The sequence below is a fragment of the Dendrobates tinctorius genome, unplaced genomic scaffold, assembly GCF_039654945.1.
Source record: "Dendrobates tinctorius isolate UK_male_01 unplaced genomic scaffold, ASM3965494v1 ptg000079l, whole genome shotgun sequence".
Classification (NCBI taxonomy): Eukaryota; Metazoa; Chordata; class Amphibia; order Anura; family Dendrobatidae; genus Dendrobates; species Dendrobates tinctorius.
Window position 1 is genome coordinate 10169406 of NW_027361747.1, and position 26290 is coordinate 10195695.

Here is a 26290-nt window from a genome sequence, read left to right on the forward strand (position 1 = left end):
GTCCGGGGGTCTGTGCAAGCATCGTCCGATGGGACTACAAGTCCCATCGGGCGATGCCTGCAACATGACAGTGATTGACACATTAGCCAATGATGGGACAGTAGTAGTCCCATCATCCGGCTAATGTGTTAAATGTTAAAAAAAAAAAAATACTACATACATACTACATGCATGCTACATACATACTACATGCTACATACATACTACATATATACTACATACATACTACATACATGTAACATACATGCTACATACATGCTGCATGCTACATACATACTACATACATACTACATGCATGCTACATACATACTACATGCATGCTACATACATACTACATGCTACATACATACCACATACATACTACATACATACTACATACTACATATATACTACATGCATGCTACATACATACTACATGCTACATACATACCACATACATGCTACATACATACATGCTACATACATACCACATACATACTACATACATACTACATATATATTACATGCATGCTACATACATACTACATGCTACATACATACCACATACATACTACATACATACTACATACATACTACATGCTACATACATACTACATATATACTACATGCATGCTACATACATACTACATGCTACATACATACCACATACATACTACATACATGCTACATACATACTACATATATACTACATGCATGCTACATACATACTACATATATACTACATGCATGCTACATACATACTGCATGCTACATGCATGCTACATACATACTGCATGCTACATGCATGCTACATACATACTACATACATACTACATGCTACATACATACCACATATATACTACATACATACAATACATTCATACAATACATACATAGACATACAGTACATATAACATAGAGTAACATACTTACCAATACTTGTCACATTGTTCCCCGAAGCCATTGTCTTTTCCGGAATAAATATTAACATAACAAACCACAAAAATACTCACCCACGATCCGAAGCAGTCCACGAGTGTGTCCCACGACGATCTTGGGTAGAGAACTGCAGCATCAGATGATGCTGCCGTTCTCTACGGGCTGCAGGAATCCAATGACGGAAGGTAGGTATCCTTCCGCACTGTATTCCTCCGCCACTTAAAAAAAAAAAAGTCCCTAGTCTCACTTTATGCCATTGCTGTGTGGGAATTTCCCACGCAGCAATGGCATAAAGTGAGACTAGGGACTTTTTTTTTTTAAGTGGCGGAGGAATACAGTGCGGAAGGATACCTACCTTCCGTCATTGGATTCCTGCAGCCCGTAGAGAACGGCAGCATCATCTGATGCTGCAGTTCTCTACCCAAGATCGTCGTGGGACACACTCGTGGACTGCTTCGGATCGTGGGTGAGTATTTTTGTGGTTTGTTATGTTAATATTTATTCCGGAAAAGACAATGGCTTCGGGGAACAATGTGACAAGTATTGGTAAGTATGTTACTCTATGTTATATGTACTGTATGTCTATGTATGTATTGTATGAATGTATTGTATGTATGTAGTATATATGTGGTATGTATGTAGCATGTAGTATGTATGTAGTATGTATGTAGCATGCATGTAGCATGCATGTAGTATATATGTAGTATGTATGTAGCATGCATGTAGTACAGTATATATGTAGTATGTATGTAGCATGTAGCATGTATGTAGCATGCATGTAGTATATATGTAGTATGTATGTAGCATGTAGTATGTATATAGTATGTATGTGGTATGTATGTAGCATGTAGTATGTATGTAGCATGCATGTAGTATGTATGTAGCATGCATGTAGTATGTATGTAGCATGTATGTAGCATGTATGTAGTATGTATGTAGTATGTATGTAGTATGTATGTAGTATGTATGTGGTATGTATGTAGCATGTATGTAGCATGTATGTAGCATGTATGTAGCATGTATGTAGTATGTATGTAGCATGCAGTATGTATGTAGCATGCATGTAGTATATATGTAGTATGTATGTAGCATGTAGCATGTATGTAGCATGCATGTAGTATATATGTAGTATGTATGTAGCATGTAGTATGTATATAGTATGTATGTGGTATGTATGTAGCATGTAGTATGTATGTAGCATGCATGTAGCATGCATGTAGTATGTATGTAGCATGCATGTAGTATGTATGTAGTATGTATGTAGCATGTATGTAGCATGTATGTAGTATGTATGTAGTATGTATGTAGTATGTATGTGGTATGTATGTAGCATGTATGTAGCATGCATGTAGCATGTATGTAGCATGTATGTAGTATGTATGTAGTATGTATGTAGTATGTATGTAGCATGCATGTACTATGTATGTAGTATATATGTAGAATGTATGTAGCATGTAGTATGTATGTAGCATGCATGTAGTATATATGTAGTATATATGTAGCATGTATGTAGTATGTATGTGGTATGTATGTAGCATGTAGTATGTATGTGTCGGGGTCGTAAACGACAATGAATCCTCATTCACCAGTCATTCCAAATCATTGTGCGAGAGCAAAACATCTGGTACCGATTAAGAATAACTCAGACACGCAGCTGATTCAGTCTTAGCTAATGTCCTGCATCCACACCTGTCAGGAGCAGTACAACAACTGGCTTTTATTTAAAAATACACAATACTATATTGAGTGGTAGGGGAAGGCGTGCATTAGGCGGGGTTTATGCAGTATACATCTAGTGTCCAGTCTCTCTCTGATTCGTCAAACGTCTCCCGATGGTTACTCCTTCTTCACATTCCTGAGTTATCTTTTTTTAGGAGAAATGAAACTTAGGAGAAATGAAACTTAACTTAACTCTTTAGACACTGAATTTAAGTGAAAGTGAACACTGGCAGCCATCTTTAATACAGTTACATTTGCATTAGCAAGCAATTAGGAAAAACTTATTGTTTCACAGTATAAAAATATAAAAGTTATATAAGAAAATATATTTTCACCTTGACAATCCCCCCTAAACACTAAGTTTTTCCCTTAATGAAAGATCCTTCGAGACTGTCCATGTGATGGGAAAAGGGGAGGTGGATTTCTTCATCCAGACACCTCAGAAGCTCTCCCCTAGCGAGAGGCCTCCAGGCAGCTGAACCCTTCACTAACCTCACATGGAGTTCTCCCGCTGTCCCTAAACTAAGTCTCTTAACATCATCTGAGAATGGGGGGTTTTGTCTACTCTCTTGAGGGGAATATACTTAGGGATCTCCCCTAGATCAGTACCATCGTACTCTGGTGGGTCTACTTCTTGATTGAGGAAGGTGCCAGTCGGAGTTGCTTTGGCAATAACCTTTTTATACAAGGGAATAACACAACAAAGAGTTATTGATCCAATTACAAGGAGGGCAATCAGTACTATACAAGCTTGTTGAAGGAATCCCTTGAGTCCACCCAACCAGCCGGAAAAGAAAGATGTGTCTACTCCAGCATTAGTTTTCAATTCTGCTGCTAACCCAGTTATCTTTTTAAGGGCTATCATGGTTTTTCCATTCACTCCAGAGTTCTGAGGGATATAGGTACAACACTCCTCTCCCACCATCCCACAAACTCCTCCTTTCTCAGCTAATATCATATCAAGGGCTAGTCGATTTTGGAGTGTCATCCTAGTGTTAGGGCCCAATTCTTCAACTATACCTTGGAAGGCATCTTGGCTGAAATTGACAAACCTTTGTTCACTGTAATATATGTAATTGATCCATTCAACATTTTTATTAATCTGCACCTGTGGGATTATAGAAGCAAAGCCAGCATAGATCTGGTTCTGGGCTTTAAATTGGTCAGGCACCCCCCTTGGCACTCCAATAGCATCAATATATACTAGTGGATCTTCTTCATAACTCATATGGAGCTGATCGAGGCTTCTCCTTTTCCTGGTAGGTTCATCAGGTATCTTTGGATCCCAGGGTAGAATCTTGAACTGCATAGCTAGTTTAACAAGGGTGCATTGGCCTGTCCAGGCATTTGGCAACCTAGGACGGAGCTTACCATCTCCACATAACCAATAAGTGTCATACATATATTGTGTATGTTTGATTAACAAGTCAGTATCTAGAGAACTATTCTCTTTGCAGAAACCTGTCTCGAAGATCCCTACTGGTGTACCTGTGGTGTCGTGGGAATTATAGCAGGTGTAATTGTCAGCTAATACAGTTACTTCTCCTGGGACCTTTAGTTTGGGTTCCTGATGAATTAGTGGGACGTAATCTGGGCAATCAGTGGGCTTCAAACCTTTCAACAAATTCATGACACAGGCAGTGGTGTTTAGGTATGCTCTGAGTATTCAACTGGTCATTCGGAATAACAAAGGTAGCTGGAGTCAAACGACCCAGAGTACAAGCACCTTTTACCCCTACTGGCAACCATTTATATGCATTGTCTCCACATACCCAGAACATGTCACTAGGTAGGTCCCATAGGGCTGAATGTTGTAATACCAGTCTATGAACTAAATCTATGAACGCAGATACATTCTGAAGCATACACCAATTTGGAAGTTGTCCTAAAGGGCTACAATACCCTACATCGGGATTTCTACAGGTGGGAGTTCCTTTCTCATATCCAGAAGACTCGTTGCAAGGTATATTACCTGAAATATTAAAACAAGTTTCATTATTGCCCTGGGGAAATAAATTGGAATACTTCCAGGACGTGTTATGCAACCTTCTTTCTAGCAGTATTGGTTTGAAGGCATCAGTAGAGTGGGAAGTTACATTAAAACTAACTTGTAGGCCATACATTGGAATTTGCCCCAGGTAGGTTAATCGAGTTCTATTCCTGGGTACCCAAGCCCCCCCTTTATATGCCAGATATTGAAGGTATGTATTACTTCCTGAAAGATTACCCTGCCACCAAGGGTATCCTACCCATCCCACAATAGGTATACCAACAGTTGTGTTCCATAACTTCACATTATTTGTGGCATTATTAGCAAGTGTATCAGAACAACTGGTCCAGGCAAATAATTCCTCGGGTGGCATAGGAATAACAAGGAACGGAATACTAGTGGCTGATACTGGTGAATGTGTGCAGATTCAGCAATCTGCTGGAGACTGAGTGTCTTTTGACCAATCATTTAGTATTTTTTCATGATGTTGTATAAACTTATTATTCAAGGACATTGGAGAATTTAGATTGTCCCACGCAGCTACCATTATTACAGATAATGCAACAAAACCAAACCAAAACATTATGCACTCTTATGCTTTGTTAATTCCTGTGGCTAGTTTGCAATGCGATGCGTGGATCCAGGTTGGTCGTCCTTCCAACTTAACAGAAGTAGGCGTTGTTAGGAGTACTTGGTAAGGTCCTTGATATCGGGGTTCAAGGGTCTTTCTGGAGTGTTTCTTGACATATACGTAATCACCAGGTTGTAGACAATGAGTTCCTTCCACACTATCTGGATCTGGAATGGAAGAGAAAACTAGAGAATGCATTTGAGTTAAATGCTTTTGCAACTGGATTACATAACTTGTCAAATTATCCACATTGAGTGTTAAGACCTGTGGGTAGTACAACCCTGTGTTCGGTGGTCTTCCAAACAGTATCTCGAAGGGTGACAGTTTAGTTTTCCCCGTGGGTGTGTACCTTACTGAGAATAATGCTAATGGGAGACACTCTGGCCATGGTCTATGGGTCTGCTCCATGGTTTTCTGTATTTTCAATTTTAGTGTCCCGTTCATTCTTTCTACCTTCCCTGAACTCTGTGGGTGGTAGGGTGTATGAAATGCTTGTTCTACACCTATCATTTGCATTACATTTTGCATTACCTCAGCAGTAAAGTGTGTACCTCTGTCTGATTCAATTGTTTCAGGGACACCGAATCGTGGTACTAGTTCCATCACCAGTTTCTTTGCAGTAGCTCGAGCTGTAGCCGTTTTCACCGGGTAGGCCTCTGGCCATCCAGAGAAGAGATCTACACATACTAGGATATTTGCATACACTCCTACCTTGGTAGCTGTATGTCGTCAATCTGCCGTCTCTGAAACGGGTAGAGAGGCCTAGGTGTTGCTTTCTTAGGGACTTTTACTGTTTTACCTGGGTTGTGCTGTGCACAGATGAGGCATGATTGTACAAGTTTCGCGGCTGCGCAACTGAAGCCAGGAGCGATCCAGAAGGCATCTACCATGGCACACATGTGACTTTTTGAGGTGTGATTGGGGCCATGTGCTGCTTGCGCCATGATTGGGAACAGGGACTTTGGTGGGCACATTTTATCCTTATTCTCCCATACTCCATTTGAGTTCAGCTCAGCTCCCAGTCTCCCTCGGTGTACCTTCTCTGTTTGGGCAGCCTTTTGCTGGAGGGATTTCAGGACATCTAGACCCAATGTGGCTGGAATACGCTGACTCCCCGCCACCGTCCACTGCTCTCTCTAGGCCGCCTTGTGCTATTTTAGCAGCCTCGTTCGCCCTTCTATTGCCCTCTACCTCCACGGAGTCACCTTTGTGTGTGCTTTTACCTTGACAATGCCAACCTGGACTGGTAACATCAATGCCTCCATCAATTGTTTCACCAGCTCTGCATTTTTAATGGGCTTCGAATCTGTGAAAATATTAGCGACTTTACCTGCAGCGGCTCTACACGCCTCAGTGAGTGCCTTCAACTCTGCCTCCTGCGCCGACATGTGAGGAGAGAGTGGTTCCGCTCGGATTACCTCATGTGAGGATACTACTGCATATCCAGTGTAGAATCGTCCATCCTGGTGGTATCTGGGGCCATCTACAAAAAAGAAACTCAAAGTCTGCATTAGGAACAGGTTTTTCATGAATGTGTGCAAACCCAACTGTCTCCTGACTCATCAGTTCTATGCAGACATGTTCATGCGTCATGTCAAAGTATCCTTCCTCACTTGCCAATACGGTCACCAATTCCCCCTTTTCTGAATCCACAGGCAGGAGGGTGGCTGGATTCAGAACGTTACATCTTTTGAGGAGTGACATACTCAGGAATTAGTAGAGCACACTCAAGTCGGAGCTGTCTGGCCATAGACAGATGTTTTGGTTGAACTTGTAGGAGTATGGCATGGATGTCATGTGGGGAATAGATTGTCAAAAGAAACGTCAGTGTCATCTCACATGCCTTTCCTATTACGTCTCCACTTTTTTCCTTGTGCTCCAGCATACATGACAGGTCGTTTTATTGTCCTTGTTTGCTTAATTTCTTTAGCTACCTTAAGGAGGTCTTTCGGATCTACATGTCTCCATTCAGGTCTGGCTGTCTGTACTGCGTCTCGTAAGTCTTTGTTCATACCGTCAATGAACGCATTCACCAGTATTCTAACATCAAGTGGGTTTATGCAAATGTACCCCATGTCTGCCCATTTCAGCTGTAACCGTCCAAGGTATATCTCTACTCTCTCTCCTTTTTGCTGTGTCACATTAGTCAGGAGTACAGACTGCTCTGATTGTTCCACTGCGGCCCATTGTCTTAGTGACTCACAGTACGTCTCCCCAGATCGTGCAGATTTATCATCCATGCCCCAAGCCTGATTCTTTGTCACATCTGTGTGTCTGTAAAACGGGAATGGTTGGTCTTCAGGGGCAGGCAGCTGCTTCAGCAAAGCTAGCTGGTCAGAGGGGCTCCAGGGATAATACACCTGCATCTTTCTTATTCTAGTCACACTTCTAGGTCCTGATGGGGTTGGCCGTCTGATGTCTACTGTCAGCTTACTCCTCAAGGGCCAATGTCCCCACTACCCACTATCCACACTATTATGTCAGCTTCTTATGATCTTGTCTGGATAGGATTTAGTGCAATTCTCTTAGGTCAGTAGCACAGGTCACACAAGTAGCTATTCAGTCTGGGTTTGTCTGAGTCTGACCACAGTGTTTACAAGTCCATCTGTTTTGTCTGGGTCTCTGGTTACACTTTGTCAATCAAACATTCATAATACACCTTCCACACTGCTGCACATTCTCAAGCATCATTTATTCACTTGCTATTTTCTTCCCTTGTCTGTGCCTTTTTGTACATCCAAACATTCACACTCTGGTATTTTTGCCTTTTTCAATGTTTGTCCCACTTGTTTTACTGCTTCCTTCCTTCTCTGTCTCTTGTAATTTGACACAATTTGCTATACAAATCAATCACACAACTAGAAGCAGGTTCAAACACATTAATGACCAAGCAATCACTTACAATTCCCTTCTAAATTAGGCACCATATCTTACTTTTAACTTCCAATCTTCAATTAAGTACTGTTGCTTTAAAATGCACAAATCTTTCAGCGTGTACCTTACGGATAGAATTACAGAGAATTTTGAGCACAGCTCACACTCAGCAGAGATAAGAGCGAAGGGAGAAGAAAAACTACGCAGCTCCATCCTTCACCCCTCCCGTCAGAATGCAGCGTCGTCCTTCACAGAATTCTGTAGTTCTTTAGACTTATCAAAATCAATTTCTACAAAGAAACTCAAAATCACGGGATTTCTCTGTAAGGGCAGATAACTGTATAATGAGATTAACCATGCCTTGCCCTTTTTCTGGCCAAATGCATTCAGGAAACTTTACAATGTAATGCCACATATAACACAAACTATATCATTACTCAATTCATTCAGTCTCAGATGTAGATTTGAAATATCTATAACGCATCTGTCTGGGATTCCACCACAACTAGAAAGGTCACAAATCTCTTGACACAAAAATGATGTGTGATGATTCATTCATACGTGCTCATTCACTGATTTTTTTTTTTTTTTTTTTTAATCATCTCTCATCTTATTCAGAGGTTCTCATAGACATATATACAAGGATTCACACAGCCTGCCTATCTTGCACTTTGGATTTGATTAATACTTTTTCCAGGTTCTTTGCTGCACTACTTCCATATCTATCCTCAATTATATCACATAACCGGTCTCCTTCTTCAGGTATCTTTCCCTGACTGTTCCCCATCAATCTCTTTCCATCCTTCATTCTTCAAGCCTCGCGCAACTCGCAGATGAGCTTGTGCTTGTTCTAACAATCCTTTATCTTTCAACATGCCTCGTTTGTTCTCTATGAGATTATGCCACATAGCCGGCTGTAATCTCCCTGACGAGGGCAATCCTACATGCTTATACAATCTCTCAACATTCTTGACTGCCTTCTTGCCTTCCCATGACGCTACTATTGCCTTGACCTCCACAGCATCCTCATCTAACTTGTGGGGCACAGACTTCTTCTGCTTTAAGATACGCAGCATGACTCTTACAGAATACTATGGTTCTCTGCAGAAAAACCACTGGTAGCGATATCAACACTGATGTTCCACAGTACGGAGCCTCACGTTCGACGTACTAGGAAAAGAGCCTCGCGCTCAATATTTCCTTTCCCTAACCTTGAACAGCAGTGATTAACAGATTATCCTGCCACGATATTCCAACAGTCGGGAGGCGGTCTCCTAGTGAGAGCCCTCCACAGAAATACAGGTGGTCCCTTCTCGGGACGTCTTAATTACCTAGCTGGTACAATATCACAGAGGCTGCGTCTCCTATCCCTTCCTCTAAGTTGCCCCACAATCTGCAACTAGCTCAATTTATCACTCCACTTCACTACTAGACAATAGTCACGGGTAGGGTGGTTGAATGGAGTACAATGACCGGTGGAGGAGGTGTGGTGTACACGAGGACGCGCAGAATGCAACGTCTCTCAGTTGCTGGTTCAGAGCGTGGCACAGGATCGCACTCGGTCTCACCACTCGACCGGTCACCCCTCAGACCCAAGGAGACCACAGACAAACCAATAACGGCTGAGACACTAGCAAGTGTGACACATACAGTGTATATGATCTCACTTACCGTGTTTTGGAGGGTGATCAGTCCTCGAGGTCAGCCACTACAGGTATCATCCACAGACATCCAAGCATGGGTCCAGAGGAGCCTCGGATCACTGTCCACGCCCCACGTTGGGCGCCAAATTGTCGGGGTCGTAAACGACAATGAATCCTCATTCACCAGTCATTCCAAATCATTGTGCGAGAGCAAAACATCTGGTACCGATTAAGAATGACTCAGACACGCAGCTGATTCAGTCTTAGCTAATGTCCTGCATCCACACCTGTCAGGAGCAGTACAACAACTGGCTTTTATTTAAAAATACACAATACTATATTGAGTGTTAGGGGAAGGCATGCATTAGGCGGGGTTTATGCAGTATACATCTAGTGTCCAGTCTCTCTCTGATTCGTCAAACGTCTCCCGATGGTTACTCCTTCTTCACATTCCTGAGTTATCTTTTTTTAGGAGAAATGAAACTTAGGAGAAATGAAACTTAACTTAACTCTTTAGACACTGAATTTAAGTGAAAGTGAACACTGGCAGCCATCTTTAATACAGTTACATTTGCATTAGCAAGCAATTAGGAAAAACTTATTGTTTCACAGTATAAAAATATAAAAGTTATATAAGAAAATATATTTTCACCTTGACATATGTAGCATGCATGTAGTATATACGTAGTATGTATGTAGCATGTAGTATGTATGTAGCATGCATGTAGTATATATGTAGTATGTATGTAGCATGTAGTATGTATGTAGCATGCATGTAGTATATATGTAGTATGTATGTAGCATGTAGTATGTATGTAGCATGCATGTAGTATATATGTAGTATGTAGCATGTAGTATGTATGTAGCATGCATGTAGTATATATGTAGTATGTAGCATGTAGTATGTATGTAGCATGCATGTAGCATGTACTATGTATGTAGCATGCATGTAGTATATATGTGTTATGTATGTAGCATGCATGTAGCATGCATGTAGTATGTATGTATGTAGTATGTATGTAGTATATATGTGGTATGTATGTAGCATGCAGTATGTATGTAGCATGCATGTAGTATATATGTAGTATGTATGTAGTATATATGTAGTATGTATGTTGCATGTAGTATTTATGTAGTATGAATGTAGCATGTATGTAGCATGTATGTAGTATGTAGTATGAATGTAGTATGCATGTAGTATGTATGTAGCATGCATGTAGTATATATGTAGTATGTAGTATGTATGTAGCATGTACTATGTATGTAGCATGCATGTAGTATATATGTTATGTATGTAGCATGCATGTAGCATGCATGTAGTATGTGTGTATGTAGTATGTATGTAGTATATATGTGGTATGTATGTAGCATGCAGTATGTATGTAGCATGCATGTAGTATATATGTAGTATGTATGTAGTATATATGTAGTATGTATGTTGCATGTAGTATTTATGTAGTATGAATGTAGCATGTATGTAGTATGTAGTATGAATGTAGTATGCATGTTGTATGTATGTAGCATGTAATTTTTTTTATTTTTTTTTACATTCAACACATTAGCCGGATGATAGGACTATTACTGTCCCATCATTGGCTAATGTGTCAATCACTGTCATGGTAGCAGGCATCGCCCGATGGGACTTGTAGTCCCATCGGACGATGCCTGCACAGCCCCCCGGAGCCTGCACAGACCACCGGCAGGCCGGCACAGCCCCCCGGCAGGCCGGCACAGCCCACCGGAGCCTGCACAGACCACCGGCAGGCCGGCACAGCCCACCGGCAGGCCGGCACAGACCACCGGAGCCTGCACAGACCCCCTGGCAGGCCGGCACAGCCCCCCGAAAGGCCCGTACAGACCCCAGAGAGGCTGTACAAGGGCAGGAAAGGGTTTTTCTTATTCCGATACCGGAAGTCCCATGGACTTGAATGGGACTTCCGGTATCGGAATCGGCGATACCGATACTTTTTTTAAAGATCGGCCGATACCATCCGATACGATACTTTGAAGTATCGGACGGTATCGCTCAACTCTAGTCACTAACAATATCTTGTAGAACTTGGATTGCATCTGGCACAACCATCATGGTTACTCAGTGCCATGGCTGAGCTCTAGAGAGACTCGATTCAAAATCACAATTTGTGCGTCTCCGCATCTTTCAGGCAGTGATATCAATATGGCTGCCCCTGCAGTCACGTCACTATATCGGGATAACTGCAACCTACTTTCTTTAACAGGGCATAGGAGGAGACCTGTGCTTCAACACCAGCAGGGCCTTGCCACCGTTCCCACGTCTCCCATATACTATAGGCCTACACATAAGATCCAATCACCACTTGGATTTGACACCTTGGGACAACTTTCCTCATAATTTTTCCAGTAAAATGGAAGAAAAAATTACTTGAAATAAGAGGAAAACCCACAATATTGGATGTGGAGAAATCAATCAAGTGAACCTACCCTACGGCCAGGGCTGCCACTAGGAATTTCGGGGTCCCATACAGGCAAAATCTTCGGGACTCCCTTGAGACTCAGCCCAGGCTCCACCCCAGCCCCACCTCCACCCCTCGAACTCTCCACAGCTCACTCTTGGAAAAATTCCACTTCAATTACACATTAACAGTTCCCATCACCAGATCACAAATATAGCCAGCAGCTTTTGCTTTGGCCAAAAGATTTTTTGAGCCGCTATCACAACAAGGTAGACTCTTTTGGCTGAGCTCTACTCTATCTTATTAATCATTTGTTAAAATATCCAATATAATTTAGGTATATTTTTATTTATTTGTCAATCTTTAAAATGACAAATAATATCACATACAAGGGAGAAATACCACCACACCATGACCAGACACCATATTACCACCACATAGTGACCTATAATACCACATACAAGGAACAAATACCACCACACCATGTCCAGACCACATATTACCACCACAGTGACCAAATAATATCAGATACAAGGGACAAATACCACCACACCATGTCCACATCACATATTACCATGACATAGTGACCAAATAATACCACATACAAGGAACAAATACCAACACACCATGACCAGACCACATATTACCAACAAATAGTGACCAAATAATCGCACATACAAGGAACAAATACCGCCACATCATGGCCAGACAACATATTACCACCACATAGTGACTGAATATTACAATACTGATCATTAATTAAAAAAACATAATACTAATATCACTATAAGTGCCATTATACACAGGAGATCTGTACTTAGTATGCAGTGTCTGTGTACAGGTAATACAGTGATTACTGGTGGCATTACAGTTATGGCCAAAAGTATTGACACCCCTGCAATTCTGTTAGATAATACTCAGTTTCTTCCTGAAAATGATTGCAAACACAAATTCTTTGGTATTATTATCTTCATTTAATTTGTTTTAAAAGAAAAAACACAAAAGAGAATGAAGCAAAAAGCAAAACATTGATCATTTCACACAAAACTCCAAAAATGGGCCAGATAAAAGTATTGGCACCCTCAGCCTAATACTTGGTTGCACAACCTTTAGCCAAAATAACTGCGACCAACCGCTTCCGGTAACCATCAATGAGTTTATTTACAATGCTCTGCTGGAATTTTAGACCATTCTTCTTTGGCAAACTGCTCCAGGTCCCTGATATTTGAAGGGTGCCTTCTCCAAACTGCCATTTTTAGATCTCTCCACAGGTGTTCTATGGGATTCAGGTATGGACTCATTGCTGGTCACCTTAGAAGTCTCCAGTGCTTTCTCTCAAACCATTTTCTAGTGCTTTTTGAAGTGTGTTTTGGGTCCTTGTCCTGCTGGAAGACCCATGACCTCTGAGGGAGACCCAGCTTTCTCACACTGGGCCCTACATTATGCTGCAAAATTTGTTGGTAGCCTTCAGACTTCATAATGCCATGCACACGGTCAAGCAGTCCAGTGCCAGAGGCAGCAAAGCAACCCCAAAACATCAGGGAACCTCTGCCATGTTTGACTGTAGGGACCGTGTTCTTTTCTTTGAATGCCTCTTTTTTTCCTCTTGTAAACTCTATGTTGATGCATTTGCCAAAAAAGCTCTACTTTTGTCTCATCTGACCAGAGAACATTCTTTCAAAACGTTTTAGGCTTTTTCAGGTAAGTTTTGGCAAACTCCAGCCTGGCTTTTTAATGTCTCGGGGTAAGAAGTGAGGTCTTCCTGGGTCTCCTACCATACAGTCCCTTTTCATTCAGACGCCGACGGATAGTATGGGTTGACACTGTTGTACCCTCGGATTGCAGGGCAGCTTGAACTTGTTTGGATGTTAGTCGAGATTCTTTATCCAACATCCGCACAATCTTGCGTTGAAATCTCGTCAATTTTTCTTTTCCGTCCACATCTAGGGAAGTTAGCCACAGTGCCATGGGCTTTAAACTTCTTGATGACACTGCGCACGGTAGACACAGGAACATTCTGGTCTTTGGAGATGGACTTGTAGCCTTGAGATTGCTCATGCTTCCTCACAATTTGGTTTCTCAAGTCCTCAGACAGTTCTTTGGTCTTCTTTCTTTTCTCCATGCTCAATGTGGTACACACAAGGACACAGGACAGAGGTTGAGTCAACTTTAATCCATGTCAACTGGCTGCAGTGTGATTTAGTTATTGCCAACACCTGTTAGGTGCCGCAGGTAAGTTACAGGTGCTGTTAATTACACAAATTAGAGAAGCATCACAAGATTTTTCGAACAGTGCCAATACTTTTGTCCACCCTCTTTTTTATGTTTGGTGTGGAATTATATCCAATTTGGCTTTAGGACAATTCTTTTTGTGTTTTTTCATTTAAGACAAATTAAATGAAGATAATAATAACAAAGAATTTGTGTTTGCGTACATTTTCAGGAAGAAACTGAGTATTATCTGACAGAATTGCAGGGGTGTCAATACTTTTGGCCACAACTGTATACACAGGAGCTCTGTATGCAGTGTCATTGTACAAGTAATGCAGTGATCACCAGTGATATTATACACAAGAACTCTGTATACAGTGTCAGTGTACAGGTAATACAGGAATCACTGGTGGCATTGTACACAGGACCACTGTATATAGTGTACAGTGTATAGTGTCAGTGTACAGGTAACACACTGACTCACCAGTGAGGTCTCTAGATGAAGTCCTTCATCTTTGCTTTTCATCTTCATCCAGCCAGGGCTTGTCTCTGCAGGAAATAACACTGTTATCTAGAGCACTGATTACAGAACACATTACTTAATTTTTTTCCCAACTTCTAAACTACTCTAGATGAAGAAAAAAAGCAACATAGTGTCACTTTGCAAAGTAAGAGGACCGCCTCCCACATTTAATACAGTATCCTCAAAAAATAAAATAAATACATCACTGCTGTGATAATATCCCTTAACGACCAGGGGTATTTTTGGTTTTGCACTTTCATTTTTCCCTCCCCTTCTTTCCAGAGCCATAACTTTTTTATTTTTCCGTCTATATGGCCATGTGAGGGCTTATTTTTTGCGGGACGAGTTGTACTTTTAAAACTCGAAAAATGGGAAAAAAAATTCCAAGTGCAGTGAAATTGCCAAAAAAGTGCAATCCCACACTTGTTGTTTGCTTGGCTTTTTTGCTAGGTTCACTAGATGCTAAATCTGACCTATCATTATGATTCTCCAGGTCATTTCGAGTTCATAGACACCAAACATGTCTATGTCCCCTTTTATCTAAGTGGTGAAAAAAGTTCCAAAGTTTGCTAACAAAAAAAAAAAAAAATTTGCACAATTTTCCGAGACCCGTAGCGTCTCCATTTTTCATGATCTGGGGTCGGGTGAGGGCTTATTTTTTCCGTGCTGGGCTGACGTTTTTAATGATACCACTTTTGTGCACATATGTTCTTTTGATCGCCCGTTATTGCATTTTAATGCAATGTCTTGGCGACCAAAAAAACGTAATTCTGGCGTTTTAAATTTTTTTCTCGCTCCGCCGTTTAGCGATCGGGTTAATGCTTTTTTTTATTGATAGATCGGGTGATTCTGAACGCGGCGATACCTAATATGTCTATGTGGGATTTTTTTTTACTGTTTTATTTTGATTGGGGCGAAAGGGGGGTGATTTGAACTTTTAGGTTTTTTTAAATTTTTTTTATTTTTAAACATTTTTTTTTTTTTAAACTTTTGGCATGCTTCAATAGCCTCCATAGGAGGCTACAAGCATGCGCAACCCGATCGGCTCTGCTACATATGGCCCATGAGCAGATCGCCCATATGGCTGAAAGCCATATGCCTGGAACAACCATAGAGGTCTCATAGAGAACTCTGGTTGTCCAGGCAACATGACGCCGACCCCCGATCACGTGACGGGGGTCGGCGATGATGTCATTTCCGGCCCGGCGGCCGGAAATGCTATTTAAATGCTCGCTGTCAGCTTTGACAGCGGGATTTAACTAGTTAATAGGCGCGGGCGTACGGCGATTCCGCTCGCGCATATTGCGGGCACATGTCAGCTGTTCATAACAGCTGACATATCCCGGCTTTGATGCGGGCTCAGCGCCGGGGCCCTCATAAAAGCAGGGGGGATGTCTGATGACAGACTGTGTCCGTCATACAGTCCGTCATCAGACATCTCCCCTGCTTTGATGAGGGTTCCGGCGCTGAGCCCGCATCAAAGCCAGGACATGTCAGCTGTTATGAACAGCTGACATGTGCCCGCAATAGGCGTGAGCGGAATCGCCGTCCGTCTTTGGACATTAAGGGGTTAATTAGTCCTTATGGTAATAATATCCCCTATCCTGGCCCCTGTGTGTCTCATTCCTGGCTTCAGCCATATGTTCTCCCATCCTGTCCTCATGAGTATCGATTCTGCCCCCATGTGATGTCCCGTGATCCTGCCCCATCTGTATCCATCCTGCCCCATCTGTTTCCATCCTGCCCCATCTGTTTCCATTATGCCCCGTGTCTTCCATCCTGCCCCCTGTGTCTCTGTTCTTCCTCCTGTGTCTCCATTCTTCTCCCATCCTGCCTCCCGTGTATCCCATCCTGTCCCCCTGTGTCTCCCATCCTGCCCCGTGTCCCCATGTCTGTCACTAGGGCCCGGTGAGCAGACGAGACAGGGCCCGATGCGGGCCCCCTCTGTTCATCGGGCCCCATATGCCAGTCAGGGCTGTAATGTATAAAGTATAAAATTGGCGAGTGCAATGTGAGAAAAAAAATCGCATTGCACTCGCAACAATGTCATTTAATTAGGCAGTGTTCATCTGCGAGTTCTTCCTTACCTGGAATTGGGGTGAGGAAAAAAAAATGCAGCATGCTGAGTATGGCCACGTAATATGGCCATGACTCACCAATGCAAATCAATGGGTGCGAGAAAAAAAAAAAAAAAAATCGCACGGCACACGGACCATGTGTCCAGTTTTTTAATGCACACATCTCATAGGAAACCTGACATTTCATCAACCGAGTACACTAAATTCACGGCGTGGACCGTCAGACTAGAATACCTAGAACAGATGTATAGATAGAATAGATAAAAAGATGTGCAATGCATGTGCAGTTTACTGCACATGTATTTAGCTAATAAATATAAAATTAAATGAAAAAAAAAAATGGTGGTGGTTCACCCTTATTTTTAATACGCAGCTAAGGGAAAACAGACAGCTAGAGGTTGGTGTTTTTATTCTGGCAAGAGAGAAATACCCATGAAACTTCCTAGACTCTTAATATCAGCTCACAGCTGTCTGCATAGCCTTTACTAGTTATCAAAAAGGGGGGACCCTGCATCATTTTTTTCATTTCCTGGTTTAATAACCAGCAGAGGCTAAGCAGAATGCTGTGGGCTGATATTAACAGGGTGCGAAGGGGCTGTGGATATTGGCACCCTCCCTGACTAATATCACCAGCCCTCAGCTGCCCCAAAAATGGAGCATCCATTAGATGAATGAATTCTTGGCTCTTCCCGCATACCCTGGGGCATTGGCAAGTGGGGTAATGGTTTTGGAGTTGGTGTCAGCTGTCTAATGTCCGCTGACATCAATCCTATGGGTTAGTAATAGGGAGGCATCAATAAAACACCTACATTACTAACCCCTTGGTAAAAAGCAATAAACAAACACAGAGAAAAGTTCTTTAATTGTAAAAAGCACTCCATGTCCATTTTTTACCCATTTATTACCTTTGAAAAATAAAATAATCCAAAGGGGTCTGCTATAAATCCATCCCACGATGATCTCCGACTCTGCTGCATCCAGATGCAGTGCTGAGCAGTGACATCAGTAATGTGACCGCTCTGCACAGCAGCCGTAACACAATGACGGTAGCGTGTGAATCCAGCTGCTGTGACAAGCGCTGACTAAGCTTATTGCAGTTCATAGCTGATGGATTTACAACAGACATTACAGAGCTGACATCAACCCCAAAACCATTAAAAAGGGGGGACCCCCTTTTTAATAACCAGTAGAGGCTATGCAGTCAGCTGTGAGCTGATATTAATATCCTGGGCAGCTTCATGGATATTGGCCTCTTTCCAGAATAATAACACCAGCCCCCAGCTGTCTGCTTTCCCTCAGCTGGATATTAAAAATAAGGGGGATCCCACGTTGCGTCCAAAACGCTACTATTCCAGATCGTGGGCACATACCTTAATGGTGTTTATCACTGTGGAAAGCTCATTTTTTACTTCAATAGATTATTTTCACAAGTATAGGGTGCTAATCTGCCAAAAACTTGTGTGAGCTTTGCTTTGAGATTTGTCACTGCACAATATACTGTATATTGATGTGAATGCAATCTCAGGATATGTTTATGTACTCTAGTTTGGTATGGTTTGGGATGGCCATCTAAAAAAAACAAAAATACCAGTTCAGTTTTGATGGGTGGGTTCTCATGGCTGTGTGGACATTGTGAATTATTTGTCGAGAATCATTACAATTTTCTTAAAGGGGTGGTACAACCTAAAATGAAAAGTCTGCAGTCACTCTGTGTACTCTTGCAGTCATGTCCCAACTAGATTCATCAGTTCTCTTCTACCGAGAGAAGCTGATGAGGCTGGTTTCACACTAGCGTTCTTTAGCGCTGCGCTTCGTGCGCAATAGAATCGCATGCAAAAAATGCATCATGCGTTTTGTATGCATTTGCTTTTTTAGGCACATGCGTTTTAACCAGTTTCTAGCCATGTTAACTCTTAAAACGCATGCAATTTTAAACGTAGGCATGCGCATGTCTATGCGCACGCCTGCATTCCCATAGACTGTAATGTGATTTTTGTGCGCAAGCGTTTTTTTGAGACAGGTCGGACGGACCAAAAATGCAACAGGTTGCGACCGGCGCGCCTAGGCACACACTACAAAACAGCGCATACGCACGAAAACGCATACAAGCGCGTGCAAACGCTAGACCATGCGCCCCCCATGTTAAAGATAGGGGCGCAGGACGCATGCGCATGGACGCGCAAGAAGCGCAGCGCTAAAAAAGCTAGTGTGAAACCAGCCTGCGTCTTAACAGCACTTTTCATTTCAGCCCAGACATCCCCTTTAAGGAAGGGGAGACATTGATAATATACAATAAAAAGTTGTGCATTTTATAATTATGATTTTCAGTCAGATTCAGTTTTTCATTTTACGGAAGCTATGTTTTTTTGGTTACAAACTGCATATAAAGATGTGGAACAGAAATGTCTGCAACAAATGCTGCATGTGAATATCACCTTATAATCGCAGTTAGACCAGGTTCACTTGAAAGCAGGTCTAATTAATTCTACAAACACTGAAAAACCATATAAAAAATATATTTTCTCATCAAAATCACAGTTTAAAAAACCCTCAATTTTTCAATTGCAAATGGAATAAACTACAGAAAAAAATAGGAACTTGCATGTGTGAGTGCCATTATCAGCACTGATGGCGTCTATGGTCATGTCACCTGTGTGTTAGTTACATTCTCGGGGGCCATTGATGTACTATAACGGCTTCCTCGCTGCCGCCTAGTGATGGTGAAGTACAAGAAGCCGTTCTTTTAGGGTAAGTTCACACAGTGTTTTGTATAAGGGAAAAACTAAATTTTTTAAAGCAGAAACCTCCTTCAGGTAACGCTCAGCGTGTTTTTTTTTTCCTGCGTTTTTTTGCACGTTTTTCAGGCATTTCCTAAAGCTATTTGTGCACACTTTTTTGCCATTTTCTTCAACATTTTTAAGGTGTATCTTGAGAGTTTTTTGTGCCATTTTTGCAGCTTTTTGTGGGCGTTCATATAGCAATGAGGCCACGTTCACATGTTCAGTATTCGGTCAGTTTTTTACCTCAGTATTTTTAAGCCAAAACCAGGAGAGGAACAATCAGAGGAAAAGTATAATAGAAACCCGTCACCACTTCTGGATTTATCACCCACTCCTTGTTTTGGCTTACACATACTGAGGTAAAACACTCACCAAATACTCAACATGTGTACATGGCCTAAAATGTGAGCATTTTCACAGGCAAAAATGCTCATTCCCAAAGTAAAGTATGGAGCCTCTTCATAGCAGAAAATGTCTGAAGAATGGTCCGGTCACAAGCCTGAACATATGAATAACAAGTCGTTTCTACATAGAAATGGATAGGAAGATTCTTTTGATAATTTTTGAAGTATTTTTTTCTCAGGGGACATGCTTTAAACTCACCTGGAATTTTTTTCCCCCACAATTCCCCATGGTGATTTTTTTTTTTTTTCACACTGTGTATTTTCAAAAAATGAAAGTAACCTATTTTACATAATGGTGCAGAAAATCTGCAACATCAAAAACTCACAAAAACTTACGATGGGAACGTGGTTCTTTTTCTAGCAGGTTTCCAGTTAAATCCACCTGATAAACACGTTGCGTGCGCATACCCAAAGGGACATCCACCTTGCTGTTCGCACAAGGATTTTTTTAAGCTTTTTTTTTAATTCCTGCATATGTTTAAAAAAATGCCTGTTGGGAAAAAGAAAGTGCACATCACTTCTTTGAAGCTGATCCTGAACAAAACCCTCTCCAAACCAGGCAATGTTCAGTCAAAAGGCTGCAAAGAACCCTTCAGGAAAAAAACCCTCTTAAAAAAGGCTGAAAAGAAAAAAAAACTTCTTCCTGAAGCGGCTTTTGCTTAGAAATCTCATCTTATCTTAGCAGGCAATATACAGCTCTCTGGGCCATTCTTAAGGCCCCGTCTCACTAAGCGACTCACCAGCGATCCCGACACCGATATGAAGGTGTCAGGATCGCTGGTAAGTCGCTATGTGATCGCTGGTGAGCTGTCACACTGACAGCTTCACAGCGATCAGCACAGCGACGCCGAGCGCCCGGCATCGCTGGCTATCGCTGTAGAAAATAGTATCAAAATAAAAAATATAGTTATTCTCACCTTCCGACGTCCCGTTCAGCCATCCCGCCTCTCTCCACGCTCCGGTCCCAGTGATCCTTTGCACGAATGACCGCGAGATGTCACGGTCTCGAGGGATAACAAAGTCTCGCGGTCATTCGTGCAAAGGATCACTGGGACCGGAGCGTGGAGAGAGGCAGGAAGGCTGAACGGGACATCGGAAGGTGAGAATAACTATATTTTTTTAAATTATTTTTTTACACCTGATCGCTGGTCTCCCGCCTGTCACACACAGCGATGCGTGCTGGCCAGCGGGAGACCAGCGACCAAAGAAATGTCCAGAGGTTTCTTGCAGCGATCAGCGATACCGGCAGGGGGGCCGCTCGCTGATCGCTGTCACACACAGCGATCTCGCTGGTGAGATCGCTGTCACGTCACAAAAGTTGTGACTCAGCAGCGATCTCGCTACCGAGATCGCTTAGTGAGACGGGGCCTTTATACACAGCACTCGCTCTATGAATCTGCCTCTATAACAAGCCCTATTGTGTAACATTTAATAGAAAATGGTGGAAAGTGGTGTTATAGGAAACGCTTAAAAAAACAACAACCCACCACATGCTGACTGCCATTACAATTCTCGCTGGTTACCTCCACAGTGTTTGGATTTATTGTTATGGCACAGGAGTGTACATTTCCTTGGATATTTGTATGTTGAACTCCAGCAGATGCGTCCAATCCCCAGATTAATGGCCAATCATGGCAAACACTATTTAAGCCAGCACCTGGCGCTGTGCTGTTAGCCAGACATTATGGCTAGCTTCACAGATGAGGCAATGGATAACTACATGTATTCCACATACAATCCTTACTCCTTCAGGTATCTGAATCCTAAAAATAAAGGGATGAGCTGGAGGCAGAAGAACTACCTGGCCAACTATGGTGACACTGGAGAATATTTTGATAACTACCAAAGAGCTCAGTTAAAGGCTATCCTGTCTCAGGTGAATCCCAACCTTACCCCGAGACTAAGGAAAGCAAATACCAGAGATGTGGGCATCCAGGTAAACCCCAGACAGGATGTGTCTGTCCAGTGCTCTCTGGGCCCCAGAACTCTAATCAGGAGGAGGCCTGGAACCCTCAGAAAACCTCAGCAGGTTCTGTCTGACCAGGAAAGTCCGCCATCTCCCACTAAGACTGTCCGCTTCCCCAGAACAATAGCCGTGTACTCGCCAGTCGCTGCTGGAAGACTGACATCTTTCCAAGAGGAGGATGAAGAAGCCCAGCTGGAAACTGAAGAGGCTGCAAAGAATGATGTCCCTGCAACTCCAAGTGATAAAGAGGGCAAAAAACAGGCTAGTGATGGGAACGAAGCCAAAAAAGTGGACGAGACTGAGGCCCAATCCGCCCCTTCACCTGGGCAGACAAGACTAAGATTCCAGGTAAGCCGCTGTACTCTACAGAACACTTGGGGCTTATTCACAGGCTTTATTTTCTGCTGAAAAATGCAGCATTTTATGGTGCCAACAAAATAAATGAAACTTCTGCACTCTCGTGCACATGCTGCTTAACTTTTACTTGCACACTTGAACCATCAAAGTATGGGTTTCCATTTATGTTTTATCTGTCTATTTCAATTTTTTTTTCATGTGCTTAATTGAAAGTCAGTAGGAAGGGGGGATGCAAGGGAGAAATTGGTTCATTTTTTTTTCCTGCCAATGCTTTGGCTTTTTGTGCTATAAACATGCAATGTGTGAACATGCCCTTATACACTAATCTAAATATAACGGTGCTAAAGGTTACAGCCCCCCCTGCATATAAAATGCTTAAAAACCATGCATCTCCAGTGTCTAAGTGCACAGGGGGCATGTGTCTAAGAAATCACATCCATCCTGCTTGAGCTGTTAGGGTGTGTGCACACGCTGCGGATTCTGCTGCGGTTACGGCCGCTGCGGATCCGCAGCAGTTTTTGCTGCGGTGTACAATACCATAATGTCCTATGGGAAATGGAAACAGCAGTGTAGATGGTGTGGATTTTTCCGTGCAGTTTTCCTGCGGTTTCTAAACCGCAGAAAGAATTGACATGTCAACTCTTTCTGCGGATTCTGCTGCGGTTTACCATCTCCTCCATTGTGGAGATGAAAAACCGCAGGCTAATCTGCAGGTCTTTTGACTTGCAGATTTACCTGCGGATTTTACAAAATCCGCGCTGCCAAATCTGCACCCCCAGTCCGCAGCGTTTGCACATACCCTAAGGCGCACACGCTGCGGATTGGGATGTGAATTTGGCCGCGTGGATTTTATAAAATCCGCAAGTCAAAAGACCTGCAGATTAGCCTGCGGTTTTTCATCTCCACAATGGAGGAGATGGCAAACCGCAGCAGAATCTGCAGAAAGAGTTGACATGTCAATTCTTTCTGCGGTTTAGAAACCGCAGGAAAACTGCACGGAAAAATCCACACCATGGTTTTTAATATCCATAGGATATTATGGTACTGTACACCGCAGCACAAACTGCTGCGGATCCGCAGCGGCCAAATCTGCTGCGAAACCGCAGCAGAATCCGCAGCGTGTGCACACCCTAACTTTCTACACAAGCGTGGTGCTTGTGCTAAGTGGGATCAGGTATTGGGCTGGTGGGATGCGCTACTTCTTGCCTTGGGTAAACTAACAATTACTCGCCTCCCCTGACTAAAACTAACCTACATGTGCACAAGAGCTTAGATTAGGCTTGCTAAACTCGACATTGGCACAAGTCTGTGAAATGTACAAGACTTTTTTTATATATTTTTTTGTTTGTTTTTTATTAATGAATGCTCATTTGGCAGTAGATGTAGGCAAGGGGAAACCAATTTTTTTTTCTTAGTTCCTAGAACAAAAGTATGGTTATTACCACTGTAAAGACTGCAACATCCGCTGGGAAAGTGCATATGTTTGGTGCGTGCAGGGGACCAACAAGGTGAGTGGCGTGTGCACTGCAGCAGCGGGTGGGGGATGCGTGCGGCAGGACTGCTCACTGTAACTCTTGCCTCTGTTAGGTGTATTTCAAGCAGTTTTGCAGAACTTGTCAGAAGTCCTTTAACCCTTATCGAGTAGAGGACATCATGTGCCAGGTAAGTGCCTGCCCCAACAATTCTTATGTTCACATTAATTATAGGCCACCTTTTGGCTGGGCTCATGCCAACCAGTTTGACTATGGGCATCACCTCCCCCCCCATAAAGTGTTGGATGCATTTCCTAATCAAAGCCATTGACTTCAGAGGACACAATAGTGCCTGGCTATAAAGAGACATGGCGTCTGACATTTCATGCTCTGTTTTCCTCACTGGAGTCTATGAAGATATCTGAATCCAAGAGTCCTAAAAAGACCAAGACCCCCCCCCCCCCCCCCCCAGCTGTAGGCTGTATTATGCATTTGGTTAAGGGGTTCTATAAGGTGTCTGGTATTGCACTGGAACTGATTAATCAATACCAGATCCAGTTTCCTGATGAGGATGGTTCACCTTCTAGAAAGGCAGCCATGGTTTTTCTACATCTTAGGGCTTGTACAACAATCTGTTGTATGTAGGCACAATTAACTTGTATATGTGCTTCATTAAACACTGTATTGTGGATGATTTTTTTTCTCCTATGGTTAATCAGTTGGGTGGAATCCATACATCCATGTGCAAGGACTGATCAGATTTCCTGACAAGAAGTTGGGCTTGAACACTTAATGGAGTCCTGTAAATGCTCCCTAGTGTGGACTGTGATGCCTGCATTTCTCTTGTACCCAAACTGAACAGCATCCTATGTGCCTGGGGGGAGGCAGAGTTCAGGGCAGAAGACCCCCAGCTGGTCTGGGCACTGCTGTCTCATGCAGACTTGCATTGTAATGTGAAACACAAACAACAATGGAGCCTATAACACATAACCACAAGTCTGTATGTTTTCATTAGATATAAAGATATTTTATTAAATACAAAAGACAGACTACAATTATTTACTTCATGTGATAACCCTAAAGAGAGAGCAGAATGGTAAAGATCCAGGTGCACCGGTTAAACTACAGCGCACTGTGACATAGTCCAGCAAGAAACACCACCCTATAAAATGTACATATAATGAAGTACCATATAAGTAAGACCTCAGTCATATGCAATGCCAGTGCAGTCTTAAACATGATAAAAAGTCTATCCACAAAGTAGGGAACATAGGGGGGATAATAAAATCTGATGGCTACCCATTCTGGAATCCATGCAGCAGTACGCGCCCCCGCAGCAAGTTTTTCCAGTGGGTTCTTATGAGTGAAATAAGCCAAGTGATAGTGGGTTATTTCGGGGTTACAATGTCACTTATATTTAAATCCAGAATTTTTTGACAGAAAACTGTTGTAAAATATAACTTGTCTGTAACAATCTCTTCGCAGAGCTGCAAACAGACAAGGTGCATCTGTCCTGTGAAAGAGCGTCACGTAGACCCTAAAAGACCCCACCGGCAAGACCTGTGTGGAAGATGCAAGGGCAAGAGGCTCTCCTGTGACAGTACCTTCAGTTTCAAGTACATCATTTAGTTCAGTCTTCCCCACAGTTAGGCCAGATATGTGCATGGTTTTTGTTTTTTCCTTTTGGCGTCATTAAACATACAGCATGTAGTGCAATAAAAATCTACACAGCACAACTGTCATTATACTGAATAAAATATCTGGGTTAAGATAAAGTTGTTTGACTGACTTTGTATGCGTTGGACTATGCCTTTCAGCCATCCTTTTTAAAGCCCTTACATCAACTTTTTTTTTCTTAACCACCCCCCAAAAACTGTATCTAGTGGTCTATCCAGTATTGTGTTCCTCTTAAGTGATATCACCACTCTTCAGTCTCTGGCTCACACTGTGTGATCCAGACTCTTAGGCTGGGATCACACACAGCGAGATATGGCTGAGTCTCGCAGGTTAAAACCAAGCTCTGGCGCCGGCACTCCGGAGCGGAGCGTGCAGCCGCACAGCAATACATGGAGCTGCACGCTCCGCTCCGGAGTGCCGGTGCCAGAGCTTGGTTTTAACCTGCGAGACTCGGCCGTATCTGGCTGTAGTGTGACTCTGACCTTACAATGCAAGTCTATGGAGTCAGAATAGAGCTCTGTAGGTCTACATTGTGGAGGGAAAACAAACTTTAGGCTTGGAGCGTGAAGAGCTTCTCATTAAATGGGAACTGAACTGTGGTGAAGATGGTGGTAA

General features: G+C 42.6%; 2 protein-coding genes across 2 annotated transcripts; one reads left to right on the forward strand and one right to left on the reverse strand.

The window, feature by feature from the left end:
* Positions 1 to 2576: 2576 nt before the first annotated feature.
* LOC141096742 (endogenous retrovirus group PABLB member 1 Env polyprotein-like) lies at positions 2577 to 10428 on the reverse strand. The gene is made up of 2 exons (XM_073583486.1): positions 5218 to 10428; positions 2577 to 4609 (listed from the first exon to the last, which is right to left on the reverse strand). The coding sequence occupies exon 2, from the start codon at positions 4265 to 4267 to the stop codon at positions 3155 to 3157; it is 1113 nt and encodes a 370-aa protein (XP_073439587.1). The 5' UTR covers positions 4268 to 4609; positions 5218 to 10428; the 3' UTR covers positions 2577 to 3154.
* An 11436-nt stretch (positions 10429 to 21864) lies between these two features.
* On the forward strand, positions 21865 to 25773 carry ZAR1 (zygote arrest 1). The gene is made up of 4 exons (XM_073583487.1): positions 21865 to 22517; positions 23942 to 24034; positions 24114 to 24188; positions 25484 to 25773. The coding sequence occupies exons 1-4, from the start codon at positions 21888 to 21890 to the stop codon at positions 25625 to 25627; spliced, it is 942 nt and encodes a 313-aa protein (XP_073439588.1). The 5' UTR covers positions 21865 to 21887; the 3' UTR covers positions 25628 to 25773.
* The last annotated feature ends 517 nt before the right edge of the window (positions 25774 to 26290 follow it).